This window comes from Labeo rohita, chromosome 14 (genome assembly GCF_022985175.1).
Source record: "Labeo rohita strain BAU-BD-2019 chromosome 14, IGBB_LRoh.1.0, whole genome shotgun sequence".
In the NCBI taxonomy this organism is placed as follows: domain Eukaryota; kingdom Metazoa; phylum Chordata; class Actinopteri; order Cypriniformes; family Cyprinidae; genus Labeo; species Labeo rohita.
The window spans coordinates 3154394-3167651 of NC_066882.1; the positions used below are offsets into that span (position 1 = coordinate 3154394).

Below are 13258 nucleotides of genomic sequence, written 5' to 3' on the forward strand. Positions count from 1 at the left end.
ACTCTAATCTTCAGTGTCACATGATCCTTCAGAAATCATTCTGATATGCTGATTTGCTGTTCAAGAAACATTTATTATTATTTATTTTTAAAGCTTTATTTTTGGCCTTTATTGTGATCATAGACAGACATGAAAAGATCACACAGGGCAAGTGATAGCTGACAGGAAGAGAAGCGGGAAAGGGAGAGAAGGCGGGGGAGATCGGGAAAGGTCCTGAAGCCGGGTTTCGAACTCGGGATGCCGGTAGCGCAAGGGCACGCTGCCCACAAGGCTATCGGCGCCTATTATCATTATTATTATTATTATTATTATTATTATTATTATTATTATTATTATTACTATTACTACTATTACTATTACTATTACTATTACTACTACTACTACGTCAGTATTCGTTAAGTACATTTTTTTTCCAGGATTCTTTGGAATAGTCCAAAGATCAGCATATATCTGAAATAAAAAGTTAGAATTTATTTATAAATTATAAAAATGAATTCTTTTATTTAGCAGGAATGCTTTAAATTAATCACAAGTGATGATAAAGACATCTATAATGTTACAAAAGATTTCTATTTCATACAAATAATGTTCTTCTCAACTTTCTGTTCATCGAAGAAACCTTAAAAAAATTCTGCTCAGCTGTTTTCAACATCATAAATGCTTTCTGAGCAGCAAATCTGAATATTAGAATGATTTCTAAAGGATCATGTGACTGGAGTAATGATGCTAAAAAATCAGCTTTGAAATCACATAAATAAAGGACATTTTAAAATATATTCAAATATTTTAAATAGTAACAATATTTCATTTTTTTACTGTTTTATTGTACTTTGGGTCAAATAAATGCAGGCTTGGTGAGAAGAAGAGATTTCTTAAAAAAAAAAAAACATTACAAATCTTACTGTTCAAAAACTTTTGACTGTGTATATTGTACGCATAATAAAATTGTTTAATGTTACATAATGAAATTACATTTTAAATAATGAAATAAACTTCACAAGACATGCAAAGAACACATTTGTCAATATTCTATAAAAAGAAGCTGAATGACATGACATTTAGCACAAGTCATATTTAGTTAAAGCAAGTCTTAACACAGCCGCCTGTAAGTGTTAAAAACGGGTTCGATTAAAATATAAGACCATGAAAAATCTCCCAGCCAGGTCTTTCTTGAGGAGTTGTTAAATTTGGAAGTGATTGACAGGGACGAAGAGCGGCGGAAAGAGGCGCGTAGGTCTGTGGTTTGAGTCCGGGCTCTCATCACTGCAGCAGACTCATTTAGATAACACCCATCTCACCCTTCTGCCCCATCATTTCCTAAACAGGTCGGCCTACAGGAAGTTTTCAAGAACGTTATCCAACTCTTTATCTGCTCCAAATGCGCTGTTGAAAGACAAACCTTCAGATGCAGTTGCTTTGCGGGGAGTTTGTGGCTCTTCTTCTCTCGACCATGTAGTCTGTCATAATATTTATTTCAGAAATGCATCAAACAAGACGAATTATTCGACAGAGCACTGTCTCAGAAAATCGCAGTATACTCTCAGAAACATTTGCACGTTTTCAGCTCCATCCGTCATGAGGACTGTCACTAACTGCAGTGGCGCTCGGTGGAAGAGATGCGTCATAAATCACCGTGATATAAAGCAGTTTCCATAAGCTGCGGAGTCAGTTTACTTTATTTCGCCAATTATTGCAGCGATGGATAAGGGAGTGTTGATTCGCTCATAGAGAAAAGTGCTCGCGTTCATTTATCAGAAACGCCTGTCCGAGACTCAGACGCACTGATTTTCTCCAAAACTATAAACACGAAGCTCTAGTGCAGACACGGGCACCATTTACTCTGCAGCATTAACCGTTAGAGATAAAATAAACGATAATACTGTCTGTCTCCTCTGCACAAGCACAAGCACAAACGATGACTAATATCCAGAGGAACGGCACCACTGTCCACTGCCAAAAACCGGATTACACTTGTAGTGTTCATGTTCAAGTGTAATTACATTTTTAAAGAATACTACTAATGAGCTACTTCATCTGTAATTGCTTGGAGAAGCTTGCAATTGTTGTTGTTATTATTGCTGAATGACTGAAAATGGATTACATTAATTAATTACAGAAACTGATAGGCGGAGTAACGTGTAACGGATAGTGCAACGCGTTACCGAATTATCACATATATGTCCAAAACTTATTTCATTAAAAATGTAAGAAATGCAGATAAATTAAAATTTGTGTAATTTATGCAAACATTTTAGAATTATAATTAATAATTAATATAAAGGAAACTGACAGTCTAACTGTATTGCTAAACTGTGTACTTCATATTTTCTAAATAGACAATGCAACCAAAAAAATCGATGGCGTGTGTATACAATTAATTGTATATAGGCCTATATATGCACTAGCAGTCAAAAGTTTTTTAAAAATATATATTTTTCATGTTTTTAAAGTCTCTTCTGCTCACCAAGCCTGCATTTATTTGATTAAAAAAACAGAAAAAAACTGTTTTCTTTTTGAATATATTTTACAATGTAATTTATTCGTGTAATTTCAAAGCTGAATTTTTAGCTTCATTGCTCCAATCACAAGATCCTTCAGAAATCATTCTAATATTCTGATTTGCTGCTCAAAAAGACATTTTTATTATTATTATTATTGTTGTTGTTGTTTTGTTGTTGCTGAAAACAGCATTCTTGTTAAATAAAAGTATTAAATTCTATAATTTATTTCTGAAAAAAAAAAACACTCCAATCTTTTGAATGGTACAGTGTTGTTACAAAAACTTTTATTTCAGGTAAATGCTGATCTTTGGATCTTTCTATTCATCAAAGAATCTTGGCAAAATAATAATAATAATAATAATAATAATAATAGAATGATTTCTGAAGGATCATGTGACATTAAAGGCTGGAGTAATGATGCTGAAAATTCATTTTAAATTTTACATTTTAAAATATATTCAAATAGAAAGTGGCTATTTTAAATAAAAATATTTCGCAATATTACTGTTTTTGCTGTATTTTGGATCAAATAAATGCAGTCTTGGTGAGCAGAAGACACTAAAAAATTAGTTTAAAAAAATTTAGTTGTAGTATCTGTAACTGGCCTAGCGTGTTACCAATCACAGATGTCTAGAAGTCCACACTGTACATGTGTTGTTGTAATATCCATAATTTCCGCCACGCAGGTCTATATTTTATATGAATTGCCATGTGTTGCTCTTCTGCCGCATGCGGCTGTTCGGCGTGGGTGGGTTTCTGGTTTGTTGTCATCTGTTATCACGTCTTGATAACAAACCCAGTGGCACCAGAATCTTTCAGTGGTAGACAGTTGGATTTGTCACTGCAGGTTTCAGGTTCCAGCAATGGCACTGTGTGATCCCTTGGAGAAAACTCTTCTCTGGCCTGTAGTTTCCTCTGGATTAACCAATTAAGAAGGAAAACAAACAAACTGAGTGCTCCCTTTTTCGCTCCGTGCCGATTACAGCCAAAAGGGACATTTGCGGCCTCATAGGAATAATTAAAAGAGATTATTTAAATCCAGCTCTCTCATAAAAAGTGTCGACCCAAGTTGCAGCAAAACCACAAAGGGTTAAAAACATGAAATAATAGCAGTAATAATATGGATAACAGCAATGTTTGTTGGCGTTAGTAATGTTGCCGTAATTGGTGTATATTTATCTTATGCATGGACTTGTATGGAGGTCTCACAAGTCATTTTAATATTATGCGTCATTTGGCCAATGAGAAGCTCTGAAATGTTATACGCGCTGCTGACCCCGCCCCTCCGCCTCATTACTGCTTGCGGTCACTCCTTACACCCCGAAAGTGTGTTATGAGGGCTCTCTTAGAAAGATGAGCGTTGGTTTATACCTCTAAACACAAAAGTTTAACCCCATTCATTAAACGACTCCGCACCCCTGATAAATGCCAACCGGATCGCCCAAGAGGACCATCATTCCATGGCAATGTTCTCCAGCCAGATGACTTCCACTCCTTTCTCAGTGCGGGACATATTGAACCTGGAGCAAAATCAGGAGGACTTGGTCTCTCTGGACATGTCTCAGCGGCTGGACAGTGCCCTAATTCCGACCTCATCCTGCATGCTGTCCACTTTCAAGCAAGAGCAGTTCATGGAAATGCCATCGGGAGCCTCTCTCTTCAGCGAAGAGCTCCAGGACGACAAAGGCAACAAAAACGGCTCTCTGAACTTCGGTACCGCTGCCTTTTATGGGAAGAACTTCCTAGAAATGGACTATGTTAAAGAGACAAAGACAGACGACACGTTTGAAGACAAAGAGAAAAAAGGTGAGCGTTCAAAAGAGTCGGGCATTTATTGGAAAGTAAACACGGGTGCGTTTTATGAATATTTAAATTCTCAGCAAACTCATTTTGAAATTGTAAAAACATTCTAGATTGATTATAACACTAATTAGGCTACTATAAATAGTCATATATCGATATTTTGTTTTACGACAATTGTAAAAACTAAATATCGCGATTTTTATTTCTGCTTTTTAGGACAAAAAATAAAACATGTACACTCTTAAAATATATATTTTTATTGGTATTACTGAAAAAGTTTAACATCCACCGATATTTTATACTGGAAAAATAGCTCTTTGAATTATTAATGATGTTTAAATGATTCTTTTAAGAACTGCTCACAAAAAGGTTCTTTAATGAATCCAAAATAGCTCTTTTATGTCGTCGCTGCGGAATCTCCTTTTGGAATTTTTAAAATCGTATAATAAATAAAAACGGCGCCAACTCGAAATTTAAAAATTTAAATTACGTTTCAAAAGTTTGAAGTTACCTTTTAAATTTGTAAAGTAAAATCGAACAGGTTCAAACATTTAAATCTGCAGTTGAAAAGTTCACTTATTAGCCCATTTCAATAAAAAATTAAGAAAATTTAGAAATTAAATTATTTAATTTCTAAATGGATTAAAACAAAAGTCTGGTTATATTGACGATTCCTTGTCCCACTAAATTCTATCAATTAAACAAATCATCCATTTTCAGACATCAGCTGTTCTCAGGAAGATCCAAGTGAAGATCTGAAGCTGGACGATGCGGATCGGCCCAAACAGAGGAAAAGGAGAAAGCCTCGTGTTCTCTTCTCTCAAGCGCAGGTGTACGAGCTGGAGCGACGCTTCAAACAGCAGAAATACCTCTCCGCACCTGAGAGAGATCATCTAGCCAACGTGCTGAAACTCACCTCCACACAGGTGAAGATCTGGTTCCAGAACAGACGCTATAAGTGCAAGAGGCAGCGTCAGGATCAGACCCTGGAGATGGTGGGCATCGCTCCTCCGAGACGCATCTCGGTGCCGGTTTTGGTTCGGGATGGAAAGCCGTGCCTGGGCGACACGTCCACATACAACACCTCGTACAACGTGGGGATCAATCATTTCACCTACAACACCTACCCGGCGTTTAGTAACTTCCCGAGTCCGGGCAACACGAACTACTCATGCAACTACCCGTCGAGCATGTCCAGCATCCAGCCCTCACAGTCCAACAGCAACTATGTGAACTTTGGAGTTGGGGATCTAAATAACGTCCAGGCTTCGTTTCAGTCCAGCAGCGGGGTTCCTTCACTACACGGCATACGAGCTTGGTGAAAACAAGAACTTTATTGCATGCATGCATCATTTCTATGGACATTTACATTTAAATGACATTTTCATAATTGATTATTTGAATAGCCGGGCCGGATGATTTTGCTCTGTCAGATGCAAGATACGTTCTTTTTCAGGCTTTAATATCTACGCATCCTTTTCTTTAAAAACATGTCTGAATAATTTGCTTGCACTTGAGTTAAATTATGAGAGATAAACCGCACGTCAAATAGGTAGATTATTTATAATTTTCACCAGGCCTGTGTAGCCTATAAAACTCGGGCGAAGTTAAGTTTCTTTCTTTCTTTCTTTTTCAAGGTCAGTCTCACTTTTATACAAAATTGTCAGACAAATGATATAGACTGTAACCAATAAATGCCATCAATTAACTATTAATACTAATCAGTAAATTTCTTTGTGTATAGCCAAAAAGTACCGCACGAGTACGGTTCGAGTTTGTTATTAATTTGTTTGTGTAAGTCTGTAACATTTTGAAAGAAAATAAAGCCTTTTCAAGAATGTATGCAATTATTATTTGTTTGTGTAATAACAATTCAAATAGTAGCACATTAACAACAACAAATAATTAATAGTTGAGGTCATTAATAATATCCTCGTAAATTCGTATTTACGAATTACATTACTAAAACTGATAAACAACATTATTATTATTATTATTTTTTTTTTTTTTTTTACTTTTTCTTAACAATTCTTATTCCCATTTCTTATTCTTATTTTTAATATAGCCCTAACTAAAAAATGTCCATTAAAGGAAAATAAATAATAAATAAACATTTTAGAATTTACAATTATTATTTGGTTTGTGTAATAATTAAAATATTAGCATATTAACAACACTAATAATTATTATTTGAAGTCAATGATATACTCATAAATTCGTATTTACGAATTACATTCCCTAAACTGATAAACATTTTACTATTCTTATTAGGTTGTTATTATTATTATTATTATTATTATTGCTGAACCAGATTTTTTCTTAACAAGTAATCTATTTAATATACCCACTAGCTATAAAAAAACACGACTTTATCTCTATTATCCAATATGGAAAATAAATAAATAAATAAATATATATATATTATATATATATATATAATACAGTTTATATATATATATATATATATATATATATATATATATATATATAATACAGTTTATATATATATATATATATATATATAATACAGTTTATATATATATATATATATATATATATATGTGTGTGTGTGTGTGTGTGTGTGTGTGTGTGTGTGTATGTATGTATATGTATATGTATATGTGTGTGTATATGTTAAAGTTAGTTTGTCATATTTAGTAAACACGATTATGCAACTTTAAACATTTTTTCGGGTTTTCATTTTATACAAATATTGAAATAATAACAATATTTAATAATAATAATAAAAATAATAAATACTTGTGCTGTAAACGTGTAGAAATAATCCCAAGTTACAAATACTTGAGGACATTATTCATTTTGGTGTATCATGTGATTTGATTTGACAGGTCTTCAAAGTAAAACGCTTTGACCCGATTAGCGAGTTTCGTCGTCTTTCAGATGATCGCTCCGATTTACAGTTCACCGTCAGCTGAGATTAATGTTAAAACTAAACTCTCCAAATAGCGCATGCGCCCACAACATGCTTTTTTGTCGATAGCAACAGCTACCCAAATTTAGACAATTAAAACTTTTTGTATGCTGTTCTTGCAAAAGTTTGATTGACAACACAAAAGTGCTCTGCTTAGTGTGCAGAATGGCACAATTTGCTTGACATAGAGCGGTAAGGGTGCGTGGCTGTGCATGCAAAGACCTGGATGGAGGAGGGAAGGAGATCCACATTTGCTGCCACTTAAAATGAGTAATAGATTGTCCTTGGGCATCTCTCGGGCCTCTCCACACATATCAGTAAACACAATTCCCCCTCTCCACCACATCTACCTATGACTGAGCCAGCATCTACTTACAACTAAATAATATATATTACAATAGCGAGCTAACTGTGTCAATTCCAGTTAAATATGGGGCCAGTGAAAGGTAAAGAGAAAGGTCACACAGTTACAATAGCGGCCCACTCTTCAGAGGCGTTGAAAAGAACAAGTCAGATAACATGGACGCACATCTCTAAAAATAACAGACCTTGTCCTCCGGCCACAATGGAAGGAGAATGACAGAGAGAGAGGAGAGAGAGAGAGACCAGGGATGGTATAATCAGCTTTTCCGGGTCTTATCGGAGGAAAGACAGGGTCGCATGCCTCTTTATCAGCGCGGCTCTGATTATGGCCATAGCTTTTCTGAGCTTTTTCCCCCTGCGATACTCCGGTTCTGTCCTGCCCAGCATAACAGCTGCTGCTTCATCGCTGCCCGGGATGTGAGTTTAACTCACCTAAATTGCCTGTCATACTGTAGGTGTCCATGTGACAGCCTCCAGCGTCTAGCATGGGTTCAGCTGCAGGCATGAAACAAAAAAACTGAGGGCTGGTGGCAACACAGACGGTTATACCGTTAAGACTTATCTAAAATACATTTCATGGTGTAGTTTTAAGCCTTAAATGATGTTTATTCTTTATAAGACACATGACCAGTAAAGCAGCATATTAGAATGATTTCTGAAAGACCATGTGACACTGAAAACTGCAGTAATGATGCTGAAAATTCAGCTTTGCATCACAGGAACAAATTACGTTTTAACATAGTTTCAAACATAAAACAGTTATTTATAATATTTCACAATAGTACTGTTTTCACTGCATTTTTGATTAAATAAATAAAGTCCTTGTGAACATAAAAGACTATGAAGGCACTAAACAAATCTTACTTTTGAACAGCAATGTACATTTGGTTCGACCAGGTTTTTCATCAGAAATAATCATTGGTTCACACTGTAAAACATTTTAAAATGAAGAGATTTTATTGATACTTCACTTCTTTTGCATGATTTCTTTGCTGTCTAACTTTCCAAAATTTGTTTTTATAATTATACTCTTAATAATAACGTTATTGTAAATATATGACGCATTATAGTTAATGGCAGAAACATTATGACATTTATGACGCCTACAAAATGATAAGAAATTAGTTGCTGCTTTAATAGTTTGGTCATTCAACAGTAACACACATCACATGTCTTTTTTATCTATCTATCTATCTATCTATCTATCTATCTAGAAACACAACCAGTCAAAGGGTTTTTAATTAAGATTTTTAATATTTTTTACAAAAGTCTCTTCCGCTCACATACCCTGCATTTATTTGATCCAACAAAAAACAGTAAAATTTTAAAATATTTTTACTATTCAAAATAACTTTTTCTATTTGAATATATTTTTAAAAGTATTTTATTCCTGTGATTTTAAAGCTGAATTGTTAGCATCATTACTCCAGTCACATGATCCTTCAGAAATCATTCTAATATTCTGATTTGCTGCTCAAAAAACATTTATTATTATTAATATGTTGAAAACTACTAAGTAGAATTTTTTCAAGTTTCTTTGATGAATAGAAAGTTCAGAAGAACAGCATTTTTCTGAAATAGAAATCTTTTGTAACATTATAAATATCTTTATCCTCACTTTTGATCAATTTAAAGCATCCTTGCTAAATAAAAGTATTAATTTCTATAATTTATTTCCAAAAAATATATAAAAAATATATATAAATATATAATATTGTAATATTATAATGTATAATATTACAAAGGTTTTTTTTTTTCTATTTGTACTCTTGTTTTAAATATTGATAATAATAATAATAATAATCAGCAAATCAGCATATTAGAATGATTTCTAAAGGATCACATGACACTGAAGACTGGAGTAATGATGCTGAAAATTCTGCTTTGATCACAGAAATAAATTACATTTTAAAATATATTAAAATAGAAAGCAGTTGTTTTAAACAGTAAAAATATTTACAATATTGCGGCTTTTGCTGTATTTTGGATCAAATAAATGCAGGCGTAGTGAGCAAAAGACACTTCTTTAAAAAACATAAAAAATCTTATTCTTCAAAAACGTTTGACTGGTAGTATGTATATGTATATATATATATATGTTTATTTATTTATTTATATACTTATGTATGTATTTCTATGACATGATCAACAATTTCACAAGGAAAGCAACACATTTTTACAGCTTGTAAGTGCATTTTTCTTCTTTTTAAAACAACATGTTCATTGCTCATACTTTGGTCTGTATTTAAAAGAAAGGAAAAAGTCTTTTCTTCAGAATGTACAAGACTGTAGCCAGAAAGAGAGCGAGAGCGAGGAAAATGAGCAGCTTATCTGTAAGCTCTCGTCGATTGTATTTAATGATAAGCTTTCTGCCCAGCTGAATAGTTCCTGTCATGGCTTTAAACTCTTCATGTGTTTCCAACACGGTCCTGGAAGACGTCGCTACAGAAATGTAACGCATGATAAAACATTAGCTCCCCAGCATGCACACACAGACAAAATGGAAAACTTGCATGACGCCCACCTAATGTGCTCATGGTCTCCTCGCTCTGCTGAACCTGCTGTGCCATCATCCGGCTGATGCTCATTAGGCTCTCTGTAATGTCACTGGAGGTCTGAGCGAGGCTTTCTTTCGTCATCTTTCTAATCAAACGGATGGAGAATTTATTCAGGCCATCAGAATTAGCCATAAATATCATTCAGTAAAGAAATGCTGCTTTCAAACTCACCTCTGTCTTATTGACATGTCCTCTGAATTTAATAAATCATCCTTTTCCAGCTTATCAATGGACAGTTTACAGGAGAGATTCGCCTTCCTCCAAGCGGTCTGATTACTGCAAGAACAACACTCATTCGTCCTTCCACTTGGGCTTTATTCTATAAAATGCATTAAAACGGAGAAGAAAACAACTGAAGCACATGACTTCATCATTACCTAAGCATCTGCTTCCGATGTCCTTCTGCTTTATTGAGCAGAGTCTGCTTGTCAGACTCTTTGTCCTGTTCTTTTCCCATTTGCTCCAAATCCTGTTTAAAAAATAGCATTATAATCATCTATAGCTTAGAATTTGAGTAATAATCAGCTTAAAAAGCATCAGTTTCTCACCTGAATCCGTTGTCTAAGATTGTTGAATTTTTCTTTTACTTTAAAATTTAAATCTGTCAGTTCGCTTTGTGGTCCTGTGCATTCACTGACATCCTGCAATGGTTGAAAACATTATATGGATCAATATATGAAGTTAGAAGAATATTTTTAAAAAGCACTTAAAAGTTATAATTTAATATATGGTACTAATAGATTACTGCAGATTTTCTATTTTAAGTCAATACAAATTTAACATAATAAAATTAAAATTGATTTCATCCACTCATTAGCTTTTTATGGTCATTGTAATTCATTAATTTCATCAGCATTTCTAATATTTAATTTTTTAATTTTAAATACTGTCCTTAAAACAACATTAATATGACAAATATCGTAAGTTGTATAAATGTAAACACCTAAAATATTCATACCTGAACGAGAGCTTTTATTTCTAAATCATACTTGATGATTTCTTGTTCACATATTCGGACGTGTACATCTGCTGAGGATGCCATCGCTGCAGTCTGAGCGCTGATGACTTCCGGACGCAAAAGCACCGCCGATTTCAAAATAAAAGTCGTGACTCTTAGTGTGTGCTTAGTTATCGTCTGAGGACGATGATCTATATCTGCTGACTGTCTTGGATGTGCATTTTGTTTTTGAAAGTCACTTTTCGACCAAGTTACAGACTTAATGGAAATGAAATAAATCATTTTCTTAAAAGTGATATGTAATTTGATTTTTCTTTTTTATTCTTTACACATCACATGTCAGATATGTAACCCTGGACCACAAAACCAGTCATAAGTAGCACGTGGTATTTATTTTTGTAGCAATAACCAACTTTACATCGTATGGGTCAAAATAATCGAATTTTCTTTTATGACAAAAATCATTAGGATATTAAGATAATGTTCCATGAAGATATTTTGTAAATTTCCTACCGTAAATATGTCAAAACTTAATTTTTGATTAGTAATATGCATTGATAAGAACTTAATGCGGACAACTTTAAAGGTGATTATCTCAATGTATATGTATATATATGTATATACACTACCGTTCAAAAGTTTGGGGACAGTACATTTTTATTGTTTCTTTTTTTTTTTTAAAGAAATTGATACTTTTATTCACCAAGGATGTATTAAGTTAATAATTAAAAGTTTATTAAAAGTTAATAATAAATAATTTACATTGTTATAAAATATTTATATTTTGAATAAACACTGTACTTTTTAAACTTGTTATTCATGAAAGAATCCTGAAAAAAAAAAAAAAAAAATCACAGGTTCCAAAAAATATTTGGCAGCACAACTGTTGATATTATCCAACATTGATCATTCTAATAATAAATCCGCATATTAGAATGATTTCTGAAGGATCATGTGACACTTAAGACTGGAGTAACAGCTGATAAAAATTCAGCTTTTCATCACAGGAATAAATTCTATTTTAAAGTATGTTAAAATAAAAAACATTATTTTATATTGTAAAAACATTTTGCAATATTACTGGTTTTTTTTTGTTTTTTTTTTTAATCAAATAAATGCAGCCTTGATGAGCATAAGAGACTTCTTTAAAGACTATTACAAGTCTTACTGACCCCAAACTTTTGAACGGTAGTGTACATATATATATATATATATATATACACATATATATATATATATACGTATATATATATATACACATACATATATATATATATATATATATACGTATATATATATATACATATATACATATATATATATATATATATATATATATACATATATATATATATATATACATATATATATATATATATATTTTTTTTTTTTTTTTTTTGATACCCTATCCTAAATATTAACCACACATCAATAAAAAGCTTATTTATTCAGTTTTCACATGATGTATAAATCTAAATTTAAAAAAAAATGTTATTTTATGCCAAAAATCATTAGGATATTAAGATAATGTTCCATGAAGATATTTTGTAAATTTCCTACCGTAAATATGTCAAAACTTAATTTTTGATTAGTAATATGCATTGCTAAGAACTTAATGCGGACAACTTTAAAGGCAATTATCTCAATGTGTATATATATATATATATATATATATATATATATTTGCAACTCAGATCAAAACTCTCCCAAATATTGTCCTATCTTAAGAATATCCTTTAAATTAAAAAACAAATTGGGTATTTATTTATTTATTTGACCTATTTATAAGTGTGGATATGGGCTAAGGGTAAAAAAATAAAATAAAATACACCATAATATAACATAAATAAATTATGAAAGTATGATCAAATGTTTCAAAGACCACTTTTGGGTCGACAAAACAGCTAACAAATTGTCTTAAATAATAGATACAAATCAGAAAGACTTCTTGTTGTGTAGCGCCCTCTACTGTTGGCATCTGAGCAACTGTAAAAATGTAATAGCACACTGGACAGTAAGTGGCTCCATCAATTTTAATTCCCAGGACGGTTAACGGAATAATGTGTGGCCAAAGTTCACATGGCCAAAGTTCATAATAAAATGTTTCAGTTGTCAGAAAAAAAAAAAAAAAATGTTTGCGTGC

General features: G+C 32.6%; 2 protein-coding genes across 2 annotated transcripts; one reads left to right on the forward strand and one right to left on the reverse strand.

Moving 5' to 3' along the window:
* The first annotated feature begins 3844 nt into the window (after nucleotides 1–3844).
* Nucleotides 3845–6201, forward strand: nkx2.5 (NK2 homeobox 5). Its single transcript, XM_051127891.1, has 2 exons — nucleotides 3845–4307; nucleotides 5025–6201. Exons 1-2 carry the CDS (start codon nucleotides 3962–3964, stop codon nucleotides 5624–5626), a joined length of 948 nt encoding a protein of 315 aa, XP_050983848.1. The 5' UTR covers nucleotides 3845–3961; the 3' UTR covers nucleotides 5627–6201.
* A 2007-nt stretch (nucleotides 6202–8208) lies between these two features.
* On the reverse strand, nucleotides 8209–11209 carry bnip1a (BCL2 interacting protein 1a). Its single transcript, XM_051127136.1, has 6 exons — nucleotides 11116–11209; nucleotides 10706–10798; nucleotides 10535–10626; nucleotides 10329–10433; nucleotides 10124–10242; nucleotides 8209–10041 (listed from the first exon to the last, which is right to left on the reverse strand). Exons 1-6 carry the CDS (start codon nucleotides 11197–11199, stop codon nucleotides 9845–9847), a joined length of 690 nt encoding a protein of 229 aa, XP_050983093.1. The 5' UTR covers nucleotides 11200–11209; the 3' UTR covers nucleotides 8209–9844.
* Between the last annotated feature and the right edge of the window lie 2049 nt (nucleotides 11210–13258).